This window comes from Nannospalax galili, unplaced genomic scaffold (genome assembly GCF_000622305.1).
Source record: "Nannospalax galili isolate Female #2095 unplaced genomic scaffold, S.galili_v1.0 scaffold579, whole genome shotgun sequence".
Taxonomy (NCBI): domain Eukaryota; kingdom Metazoa; phylum Chordata; class Mammalia; order Rodentia; family Spalacidae; genus Nannospalax; species Nannospalax galili.
This window is the reverse complement of record NW_008344599.1, coordinates 2,506,361-2,518,923: the sequence shown is the minus strand read 5'-3', so window position 1 is coordinate 2,518,923 and position 12,563 is coordinate 2,506,361. Positions and strand designations below refer to the sequence as shown.

At 38.4% G+C, this 12,563-nt stretch overlaps 2 protein-coding genes across 2 annotated transcripts; one reads left to right on the top strand and one right to left on the bottom strand.

The window, feature by feature from the left end:
• Positions 1 to 684: 684 nt before the first annotated feature.
• LOC103740283 (olfactory receptor 6K6) lies at positions 685 to 1,708 on the bottom strand. The gene has a single exon (XM_008840871.1). It carries the CDS (start codon positions 1,642 to 1,644, stop codon positions 685 to 687), a length of 960 nt encoding a protein of 319 aa, XP_008839093.1. The 5' UTR covers positions 1,645 to 1,708.
• A 9,089-nt stretch (positions 1,709 to 10,797) lies between these two features.
• Positions 10,798 to 11,808, top strand: LOC103740282 (olfactory receptor 6K3-like). Its single transcript, XM_017800054.1, has one exon. It carries the CDS (start codon positions 10,798 to 10,800, stop codon positions 11,806 to 11,808), a length of 1,011 nt encoding a protein of 336 aa, XP_017655543.1.
• Positions 11,809 to 12,563: the final 755 nt, after the last annotated feature.

Sequence of the window (12,563 nt, the reverse complement as noted above, 5' to 3'; positions counted from 1 at the left end):
GGTGAGTCCAACAAATTTACTTCAGGATATTTTAAGTTATACAGGAAAATATGTTAAATAGTATCATTAAATACAATGATGGATTCTCCCTTTTATTGAGTTTTCTGAAACCGCATTGAGCCTGAGATTCTATAATACATCATACAGTGTTAACACATCCAGTATAACACAGCCATCCCTGGTTGCTGTTTATTTAATAATAAATGAATTAATTAATAATAAACAAAGTAGATAAACCATTTTTTGCATCAAGAAACTATATGAGGAATGATGGATGACGGGGAAATCAATGCTGGATGAACAATAAGGGGAACATTAACATTAGCAATTTTCAGAACTGTTTTTGTGTAATGTGTCTTTTGCATCCTGTGCTTTGACCTCATCTACACATGACATCACAGAAGAAAAGGGCAGGAACCACGCTGGTACAGTGTGAGGAGCACGCCCTCTTGTGCTCAAAGCAAGAGAATCCATACATACTGTTTCAGTTGTTATGAGCCTGGTGACTGTTGATGTAAATTCTTCATCCATTTGCCACCAAACACCTGGAGGCAGAAGTTCATCATTTTTATTAAAAGAAGTAGAGGAAGCAGCTGTAGCAATAGAAAAAGATCATCCTTGGGTACAGGAAAAGGAAAGGTGCGATTCTGATCTAGAAGACTTTTCAGTCTTCAGGCTTTGGACCTACTTCTCATGCCTCCCTGCTCTCTTCTGATGGAAAAGCCTCCCAATAGCATGCTTCATGTCCTTGTTTCTCAGACTGTAAATGATAGGGTTGAGGAAGGGAGCAAGGATAACAAATGTGACCGCAATTACTGTGTCCCAGAATACTGAGTATGTGGCTGAGAATCGCAAATACATGACAGCTACACTGCCAAAAAACAGCAAGAACACAGCAAGGTGGGCTGCGCAGGTGGAGAAAGCCTTGTGCCGGCCCTCTGCGGAAGGCATCCCCAGAATCAAGATGATGATTCGGGTATAGGATAGGGCGATCACTAGGAAAGAGGCAAGGATCTCCACTGCATGGATGGCATCCACAATGACCACCAAGGATGTATCTGTGCAAGCCAAGCTCAGTACGGGGCTGAAGTCACAGAAGATCTGGTGGATCTGGTTGGAGCCACAGAAAGGCAGTGTGGCAATCCATGCAATCTCAGGGAGCACGAGGAGGAAACCACAGAGACAGGATCCAGCTGTTAGTTGGATACAAAGTTTGGGAGTCATGATGGTCCGGTAACGGAGGGGGTGGCAGATAGCTATATACCTGTCAATGGCCATTGCTGTCAGGACGCAGCCTTCTGTGATACCCAAAGAGTGGAAAAAGTACATCTGCATGAGGCAGCCAGCCAGGGAGATGGTCTTCTTCTCACTTATTAGGCAGGAGAGCATGTTGGGAATAGTAGTTGTGGTATACCAGATCTCCAGGAATGAGAGGACACTGATGAAGAAATACATGGGCGTGTGCAGGGTCATGTCCAGCTGAACAGCAATGAATATCACCAGATTCCCTGATATGATAAATATGTAGACAAGAAGCAAGGGGATAAAGAAGAGGAGGCCACCTTCATACAGTTGGGGGAACATGGAGAAGAGGAACTCAGTCACCAGTGTTTGATTTCCGTTGCTCACCAACTGGGTCATCATCTGTGAAGAGATGAAAAGATGTAAGGAGCCTCCTGGAATTGCAATGTTGATTACCCAATGATTGCTTTCTATATTCAGTTACCCCATCTGAAAATAATATTCCAAGCACGTCACAACTATTTGCAATTAAAAATAATTTTGTGTCAGAAACAATTGAAATATTTGTAACTTGATGCCTGAATGTCTTTTTATAAAGATCACTGATTTATGTGAAGAACATTTAAAGAGAGTCAGGACTGTAACTCCCTGGAAATATTTCTGGAGGTTTATTCCCTTCATTTCCGGAGTTGTCCCCCACAGTTCCCTATTCCTCTGTGGCTGACCTCAAAATTTGAACCTTAATTTTCAAGCACTTTCTATTCCTGTTCATCAGGGTGAAAAAGTACAAAGAAAGTATCAGGAACTCTTTTGCCAATAGTTTTCTGTGTTGCTTTCTCATTTTTCTCCACACTGATGTGGAGCCTGAGGGTGCCTGTCTGAAGTATCATGGTCGGCTGTTTTTCTACTGACCTAGACTGGCATGTTTGTTTCACATCTTGTGATGATTATCCAGACAGAAGAAAATTTTCCGCCTCACAGTCACTGCTTTCTCTGTAGCCTTCCCTTCTCCCATCTCAGTGGTTAATAATGTCAGTTGTTCAAATCAGGGACGTCTCCAGACGTCCTTGCACCAGATTAGTGGCTACTTCTTGACACGCTTGTAACTGTGCCACAATACAACCCATCCTGCCTATTAAGGCTTTATCCAAGAGACAAAGGAGGCAAACCGTTCTTGATTAAATCATAACTATCATAATAGTAGATGTCTTAGGAAAAAAAAATCTAAAATTACGTGCAACAGAAATTGTACTAGCATGTATTTGTTGGGTTAAAGAGTAAACTTAGGAAGTTAAGGAGAATTAGTGAAAGTTGTATGCACTACCTCACTTTGCTTCAATATCTATCTTTATTTACTTATTATTTATTTATTATGTGTATGTTTTGCCTGCATGTATGTAAGTGTACCACATGCATGCAATGCTTGTTTACACCAGAACAGGCTATCAGATTCCTTTGAACTGGATTTACAGATGGTTGTTAGCCACCATGCAGATGCTGGAAACAGAACCTGGGTCCTCCGGAAGAGCAGCCAGTATTCTTAAACACTGAGCCATCTCTCCAGCCTTATTTTGATACCTTGTTTACTTGTATACTTACCTCTAAGGAGTCATACTGCAGGTGAATATTCTAAATGTGGCTTTCATGCACCTTTCTTTCTCAAAACGTTCAACTCTAAAACTCGGAACTCTCAGACTCACTGCATTGCTATCTCTAATATTAGCCCTGGTTCCAATCCAGTTCAGTCATCAAATATCCTAAACACTCAACAACTGCAAAAATAAGACCAGTATCTTCCAGTTTTATTTTGGGACATACCAGTCCTTTTATTTTCATGATCTCCTGTAGAAACTTTAGGTGCCAGTGTCCCCATTCCTTTTTCGTGGAAATTTACCTGATATCCACTGCCAGAGCAATCATTATCCCCTTTAACCCCCAAAAGTACTTTAACATTTTCCTCTATTATGATGTCTTAGAAATCCTTCCTTGCATTTCAAATATTCACTTGCCAGCATTATCTCCCTCAAGTAAATGGAAAACTCCTTAGGATGAATAACAGGAGAAATGGAGTGATGCTGAGGACTAGTTACTCTGCCATGATAATAATGCTATGCATACAATTTGTTTCACGTACTTTATATAGTTTGTTTCTACCCATGACAGACTGTTACTACTGAACTATATAATAAATAGAGAAACTGAGAATGAGTGAGGACAAATAACTGGTTCTAATTAACATAGCAAGGACTCAAAGTAGCAACTTGAAAGCCAGATCTGTTTGTTTTAGAAGTTGATTGCCTTCTTTTTATGAACCCCTATATTTATACATTTATTTGTCTGTTCTTGTTATAAGGCCACAGAGCCGATGTGGTTTCTTCAGGAGGACAAAACCAGATCCAAATAAATACATGGCATATTAGAAAAACTAACTTACAGGTGAAGCCTCTGACTTTACGCTTCAAGCTTTGAGGAAGAAAGAAAGAATAACCAGCTTTGAAATGGAATAAGCTGTAGTACTCAGCAGGACTGCAGTCTGCAAGGAAACTGGTGTGAGACCGGGGGGTGACTTCTGACTAAAGTATTCATTTCTCTGTCCTATCCGAATTTCTCTTTTTTCATCCTGAGGCATCAGAAAATGGTAGCCCATGCTTACAGAGCAGGACACCACGGGGTTGTGAGAAGGGACACGAAAATCCAGTGATAAGTAGCTCATCGAAGCCTAAGGAAGTGGCTGGTTGGCTACTCTGCTCTTGACATGCTTCTAACCAGTGAGCCTGCATTGTTACTCGTTGTTCACACGTTTATGCACCTGACAAGTCAGGATTCTTCTGAAATGTGTCAGTCACTATAATGGGTTCAAGAGTTACACTGAATGTCAAGAAACATTCTTAGTCCTGAAAAACACAAGGAATGTAAAATACTTGTGAAATGTAGATAACCAGTAGGATCAATGATATCAGATTACAAATAGTGCTTGTATAATAAAAAGAAATCTGATTAGATTTTAGTTATGAGAAAAAGCAAAGGTTTGATCTCAAATAGCTTTTAATTCTTTGAGCGTCAGCACAATTTTAGTGATTTTCACCTCATGCATCAAAGTCATCATCAATTAACTGATCTCTATTCCTTCTAGTGGTATTTCTGGATTTCATGTCTCATTATTCTAATTATCTACACTCATAAAAGAGGTCTTCGCATAAACAAAGGGGAAGTCCAGAAAGGGAGCATCTACGTTCTGAGGAGTAGAAGATATAAAGCAAATATTAGGCAAGGATAATCAGAGTAGAAACAAAAGCAACAAAAAAAGATCAATTGAATGGTGAGTTTTAAGACCAGTCTGCAGAACTCACCTCATTCAAAGCCATGAAGCACTCCTCAGAATCTGTGTGCCCATTGACCCCTCTAGTTTCTTCATGAGCATATAGATGTTTCTGAAAACTCTGCAGGGAACATCTTGAAAGGAAAGATTGCCTTTCCTGGGAATTTCTCTTTAGGTGATACAGTATCTAAAGGAAGACAGTATGTCTCAGGCTTCCTCTCTAAGGGATAAATTAGGGGAAAAGTGTGACATGGTAATGAATCATTCCTCAGACTCATTCCCACAAAGCTTGTCTACTATACAGGAACTTAAAACTAGGCACTGCTACCCAGAGTGGCCAAAGAATTCACCATGGGCTCTAGAGAGAGCCTACTCATAAACAATGCTTTCCTCCTGGCTTTTCAGTAATATCCATTATGATTTTCATCTTCTTTACTGAAGTGCAACTGTGTGTGTATACTCACATGTATATGTGTACATGTGCAGGCATGTATATGTGTGTGCATGTATGTTAAAATTACAGCCATGGTTTTAATCCTAGCACTGGGGGGCTGAGGGTGAGTGACCAGAGGCCAACAGATTTCTGTGAGATTGAAGCCAGCCTGGTCTACATAGTGAATTCCATGCCAACTGGGGCTACAGGGAGAGACCCTGTCTCACTCTCCCCCCAAACAATAATAATAAAATAGATTAAATAAATTTTAAATTATAAATTTAAAATAAATTAATGACAAATTGTGAGTTTGGTTATTTTTAAAGGACAATTGGTAACATTTGTCACTTTATCTGATTAAAAGAGCAAACTGCAGTTGTTACCAGTTAATGCAGAGAAAAAGAAATATAGTGCATTCAACTTATTTTAAAAAGACATAGAATTTAAAATGACATAGCATTTTGTATAGAAATTTCCTAAAGAAAGTAAAAACAAATCTTGAGAGAAAATTTAGCCAGTAGAGACATATGGACCAATGTATTTAAGAAATAGGTTGTTACATAGTAATGTCATCAATAGTGGGTGTCACAAAAAGAATTTGAATTTATCAACAAGAGTCAAGAGATATAAAATACATGTATATATAAGCTTAATAGAAAAATAAACACAAAACTCAACTCACTGAAAAAAATACTAGATGGGAGGGAAATCAATTAGAGAGGAATGTAGAACAGGATTCACAGTTATTGGAAATGTGTCGTTTAGATGGTTTCTAGGGGTCTGTATAAACAAAGGGAATAAAGTAGAGACAGAAATAGAGATTTTTTGATTTAATAAATCAATAGTGGATTTTAGTCTAAAGAATCAGTCCACCAGATTACAATGGATAGCTCCAAACCCATGATCACAGACAACCCTGGATAAACTCAGTGGGTCACGAAAATAGTAGAGATGAAGTAAACTTTGTTGAGAAAAGGAAAGGGAAAAGGAAATCAGACTAGGCCTTCAAAGCACTGGTGAGTGAAGAAGTGTCCATACTCCAAGATGAACAGACCTGAACTTACGCACACCTGAGTGACAGACTAGAAAGAGAGACCAGTTCAGGAATACACAGATAAGTAGGTGAACTGAAGAAACACTGTCCCGGGAGGAGAGCTGGAGCTTCTGAGATACTTGTCTTAATCATCCGCTTACCATCAAGTAAGACTGAGAAAAATCAAGGTGATTGCCGAAGTTCATGACTGTCCTCAATCACTACCTATGTCTTAAACTTATTTCATGTGTCCATCAAATGCTTGTTAAGGGTGTGTCTTTAAAGCTAGTCATTCCAAGTCAGTAGTCATCATCTCAGTCTCTCTCTTTCTCTCTCTCTCTCTCTCTCTCTCTCTCTCTATATATATATATATATATATATATCCTATTTTTTAATCAATTAAAATTAAATTTTTACACATGTATACAATGCATACAGGCCATCCGCATCCTCTATGTTGCTACCCCTGTCTTTTCCCCTTTCTCCTCACAAATTCTCTCATGCATTAATGTCTATTCTATGTTTGTTTTGTGACCCACTGCATTTATTCGGGCTGTCTGTGATCATCAGTTTGGAGCTATCCATTGTAGCCTGGTGGGCTGACTCTTTAGATGAGAATCAACTACTGATTTATTAAATGACAAAAGCTGTAGATATATACACTGGGCCCATAAAAGACAGGTTCTAGTTCTAGTATTTTTAGAAAATTTCAAATATGTCTTCAAATTGTATTTCCTGTCCATGTCCACTGCAACCACTCCATTTAATGTTTAATGACTTATTCCTGCTTTATATATTTTCCTTTGTAGTAGATGAAAAGAATCTTATATGTTACACATTTGATTTTCCTATGACTTTATTCTCTTGCAAGTACATATTAGGTGCAATGTCAGATTTAAAAGAGAGGAAAGGAACAAAAGAGAAAAACTCCTCTACTTGTTGTCTCCACACTTTGTTTGAAGGACATTTCAGTTCCAGGTCTCTCCAAGGGCTCACTCATTTGTGCTTTTCAACACAGCTTTTATGTAGCAATGAAAGCCTGTCTTCTAATTATTTCCTGAATCCCAGAACTATGGGGAGATATCTTGGGGTCACTAAGATCTGACAAATCTCAGAGAGACCCTGCAACTCAATCCACTATGGCTAATGGCAGTGTGACCCTCTGGATCCTTCTGAAAATTCTATTGAAGTTGAATCCGCTGTCACATACTTCAGTGTTGTGCTGACTGAATTTGTTGTAATGACTAGCAAGAAGATAATTTCAACTTTGAACTTTATGTTATTGGCTTTATTCCTTTTGTTTCTTATTATTTCTGTCCCAGGATATCTCACACTTCCTAGTACAAGTAGCTTTCTCATACCTCACATAGAAAAGAAAACCAAGTATCTCTTTTCATCAGCTATTCAGTCTGACTTAAAATCCTAGTTTCCCATGGGTGTAGAGCCTTCATGAAATGGGTGGCAAGAGTTCCCTAATGAGACCCTTTGGGTACAAGTTGCTTTTCCCTAGGCACTGGAGGGACTGTGCCAGAAGAAAGTCTTTCTCCACTGCTTATCCTCTGAGAAAACTAGTGTTGTGGTTAGAAATGTCCTATTTGCTGTGCTGCAGAGAATTGGTGACATTTGGGTAGAGCTTTCTGAAGAGGTAAGTATGAGATGGAAAGACTTGCAGAAACTCTGCCCAGGTTGTCCTGATGCATGAGAGAGGAGGACCATAGCTTATTTTTTCCTATGACTTTTCTCTCCATACTAATTTCCAACTTAAATTCTAGCCTAGAATTCTTTCGTATTATCTAGTAAACTCAGGAAAGGCTCCTAGGAGTAAAGGAACCCCCAAGAAGTCAATGTCCCTAACTAGATGAAGTTCTGTGTCTCCCTCCCCTCAGAAACGATAGGACTCCTGTTACGTATGATTTTGCCATCTTCCTCTTTCCAGGTGTCCTACTGACGGAGTAATGATACTTTCCATGCACAATTATAAAGGTATTACACAATACCATTAAAGAATGTTAGTTATAATAAATGCCAAAAATATGGAGATGTCAAAATCATTTTAAATATTATATGCATCCATATTATTTGTGATCCTGAGACACTCAACTTCGGTTTGATTTTTTTTTTTTTTTTGAGGTTGGGTCTCCCTGTAGACCCAGCTGGCCTGGCGCATGCGATGTAGACCTGGCTGGTCTTGATCTCACAGACATCCGACTATCTCGGGTCTGTACCACTGCACTTGGTTGATTTGGAGATTTTTAAAAGGGTATCCCCAGGTGTTTAAGATTTTTAGAGCATCAAGGTCCTTGCTTTAAGAACTCTTGCTTCAGTGCTTGGGTGAGACTGAATTGGACCAAGTCATTTGAAAACAGTCAACAATCTGAGCATAAACTATTTTCCTATGAACATCTACTTCTAAAATAGTAGTTTTCTTGAAGAAATGCAAAAGGTGTTTTCCTCCATCATATTTCTAGTATTTAAGCACAGATATTATATTCCAGAGAATCTCTAAAATCCAAACAAAATCTCTGACTCCTGTATGCCAGGCTGCTGTCCCTATGTATGTAATTGCTTGTTTTGTTGTTTCATATAATTGAATGCATTTATTGTATCAATAGTTCATAAATGACTGGTTCTTTTTTTAGTAGCTGTAAAGAACTTTCACTTTTTTAAAGTCTGATCAACAAAAACCCCATTAATAATCAGTTGAATTCAATAAAGACACAACTAGAATTAAATAATTAATGCAAACAAATGTTTGCTGTAAAATAGTTACAAAAATACTATCCAAACTGTTCTTAGAGCCTCACAGAAATTGCAACTGATTTCAGGTCTCTGATTAGGAGAATGAATGAAATTTTCAGACAAAGATAAAAATCTGAAAAAACTCTCACCAGTAGAAAAGTCAAGTTTCTGTTGAGAATAGACAATGATCCTCTAATGAGCAAGGAATACAAAAGTGAATGCATCATGCTCCTGCTGTATCCCTTTGTGATTTCTAGGCTTTTGGACTGATTGTATTCTCCTATCCTTTTCAAGCAAGGAGGTGAATATATTCCTAGACATTGACAGATCTTTTTAAAGTTGTCAAATAATAAATTTAATTTAAAAACTCACTGAAAGAACAAGTGCCAAGATATCAATAAACCCATTTTGGTATTGAGATAATGTGCAACATTTTTTTCATCTATGTGTTTTTACCTATTTAACAAGTTTTCTGCATTGACAAGCTAGTACCTTGTAACTGAGGGGAGGGATGTGTTTTCTACAGTGAGCCAGTGAAATGTTATATTACTTTTAGTGGGTGTCTGATAACATTGCGCTCGAGAAATAAAAAAGAGGACATTGATAAGCTATGTTTGCTCAAGAGAATAAAAGGCTTCCAGTTCTTTTCTACATTCCATAGTCCTAAACATAATGCTAAACAACAATAAATGCTGGATTGATATGGTTTATTGATCATGAAAACACATGTAGCAGGATCTTCTGGACTGCAAATGAATGAACATAACTGGAAGTGAGTACTTCTAGTTTATAAAATAACGCAAGGACACACATGCACACACACACAGAGGGACCATTATAGGATCATTCCATGAGAGAGAGAGAGAGAGAGAGAGAGAGAGAGAGAGAGAGAGAGAGCTTCTGGAGAGCCTTTAATTTGCCTTGAAAAATCTGTTCTCATATACATCAACTGTGAAAATTGTAGGGGTACTAACAAATCATGATCAACTGGTTTTACAAAAAAAAAATACTTTATATATACCACTGGCTCTTTTTTCCTGCTCCTCTTCAGGGATAGCAGTCCTTGATTTTCATGACCAGGAAGGGGCAGAGTTACCATCTGGTGGGTTGAGATTAGGGGTGTTACACACATTCTACATTACATAGGAAACCAAGCTTCTTCCCATGAAGAATAACGTGATTAAAATTTATCAGCAATGCTAAGCTTGAAATTTTTGCAGTATACTACTTAATGGATTGTATACAGTGTGGACACAGCCAAGGATATCTGAAGTGTTGTCAAAACCTGCTTCTTAGGTGAACTGCTGATTAAATCCTTTCAGATTTCCCTAACCACTCTTAAAATGTAACATGAAGGTCAGTGTATTTGGAACTAACAGGAAGCCTCCTTCATAGTACAGATTAGACTATCCTGGACACACAGACGGGATAGACTGTGGTATTTTAAAGTAAATTGTGCCCAGTATAACATTCTCTCATTCTTTTCACTCAGCTATTATCAAAGATGCTGAAATAAGAAACCTGGTACCTGCCCTGTAATATTTAAAACACTCAACTTTAAATGGTCTTGTGCTTATCCACAATGGTTTATTTTGTTGTCATTTTTTGTTCTCAATAATCCTTCTGAAAATCAAAAGGTCAAATGTTAAGATTTTGTTAGGAAACTTAGTATCATAATGAATATCTCTGTGCCTTATGTATGTAAAGCAATTATCCCCTCACAACATAATGAAATGCAGTTTCTAAACATTAAGGCTCTCAATAAAACTTGAAAACTTGCCATTTAAGAGAATGTGTACCAATTTATACTTCTAAGTACCTAACCATTTCCTTAAATAATGGAATAAAATCATTTTTAAAAATTTGCAAATTTAACAAGGTTTTATAATTTTCAACAATTCATTGTATATTTCATATAATGGGCTTCGTTTCAGTACTTTTCAGCTGGTTAAAAAGAAGTTTCCAATCTTTTCTTTGACTTTCAAATCATTATTTTTCTTCACTCAGCCTACCAGTGTAACTGCTGAAGACATGAATGAGGAGAACGAGACAAAAGTGACTGAGTTTCTTTTCTCGGATTTCCCTCAGATTGAGAACGGTGGTCTCTTATTCTTCATTCCTCTGCTCTTCATTTACACGTTCATCGTGTTTGGAAACTCCATGATCTTCTTTGCTGTCCAGCTGGATGCCCGTCTCCACAACCCCATGTACAGTTTCATCAGCATTTTCTCCTTTCTAGAAATTTGGTATACCACGGTGACCATTCCCAAAATGCTCTCCAACCTGGTCAGCAAGGAGAAGACCATTTCTTTAGTTGGCTGCCTGCTGCAGATGTATTTTTTCCACTCCCTTGGAGTCACAGAAGGCCTAGTCCTCACAGTGATGGCCATTGACAGGTATGTCGCCATCTGTAACCCTCTCCGCTATGCAGTCATCATGACGCTGCAACTCTGTATCCGGCTGTCCACAGGCTCTTTCACCGTGGGCTTCCTTATGCTGCTGCCAGAGATCGTGTGGATTTCTACTCTTCCCTTCTGTGGCCCCAACCAGATCCACCAACTCTTCTGTGACTTTGAACCTGTGCCTCGCTTGGCCTGTACAGACACTTCCATGATTCTGGTGGAAGATGTGATCCATGCCATCTCCATCCTGACCTGCGTCTCTGTCATCACTCTCTCCTACTTAAGGATCATCACTGTGATCGTGAGGATTCCCTCTGGTGAGAGCCGTCAGAAGGCATTTTCTACCTGTGCAGCCCACATCACTATTTTCTTGCTGTTTTCTGGCAGTGTGTCTCTCATGTACCTTCGCTTCTCTGTCACCTTCCAACCGCTGCTGGAGAAGGCCATTGCACTGACGTTTGCTGTCCTTGTCCCATTTTTCAACCCTATAATCTACAGCCTGAGGAACAAGGATATGAAAGATGCCATTAAAAAAAACTTCTGTTCTCAAAAGAGGGTCAGTGACCCTGGGAGCTACTATGATTTCTTCCAAGCTTGTTTGCAAAGGCATTTCATCCTCTGCATAGGTTTTAAAAGCTAACCATCAGTTCCTAAAATTGTTTATGCAGGGTTTTTTTTCATGCTGTTGGTTGGATGTCACTTTCTAATTTTCTGTCTTAATGACCATTGTTGTTCTGATAAATAAGTGTGTTGCATCTTGCATTACTCAAAGATTATCAAGGAGGATCTTCTTATTTGGAAACCTTTAGTTTTGTAGTACAGTCTTTTCCAGTCAGTCAAAGATCATGACCTAAGGAAGAACTACAATTATAATCCACACACCTAAATACCTCTGTTATATACTCTTAACCTATTATTTTAAATTTGTTACTTGTAGGTTCATGCATAAAACATTAACAAAATGCACAGCAATAAGATGAATTTGGTTTGTGAAGGAAGCCTGAACTCCCTAATGTTCAGTCCAATGACAGTTACGACACCCACACAAAGTTTATCTTTGATAAACTTCTATGATTACGTGGCAAATACAGACATTGATTTGTGGTTTCCCATCAGGTGAAAGTGTCAACTATGTTGTGTTTTTTCACATTGCTTTCAAGATTCCAGAGCAAACATTCTTAGGCTCTTAAAGATCAGATAGATATAGTCTATAGTCTTGAGACTAAAACATAAACATAAAACATATCAAGATGTACAGATTTACTTGATATGTTTAAAAATTAATGTTGGGCTGATGGAAAGGTGATTCAATGGTTAAGAACACTTGCTGCTCTTTCAGAGGTCCTGAGTTTGGCTCCCAGCATGCATTTCTGGTCATTCACAGTCAACTGTAAT

Coding starts and splice junctions, on each gene's coding strand:
- LOC103740283 (XM_008840871.1), bottom strand. CDS start 1,644: ATGATGACCCAGTTGGTGAGCAACGGAAATCAAACACTGGTGACTGAG.
- LOC103740282 (XM_017800054.1), top strand. CDS start 10,798: ATGAATGAGGAGAACGAGACAAAAGTGACTGAGTTTCTTTTCTCGGAT.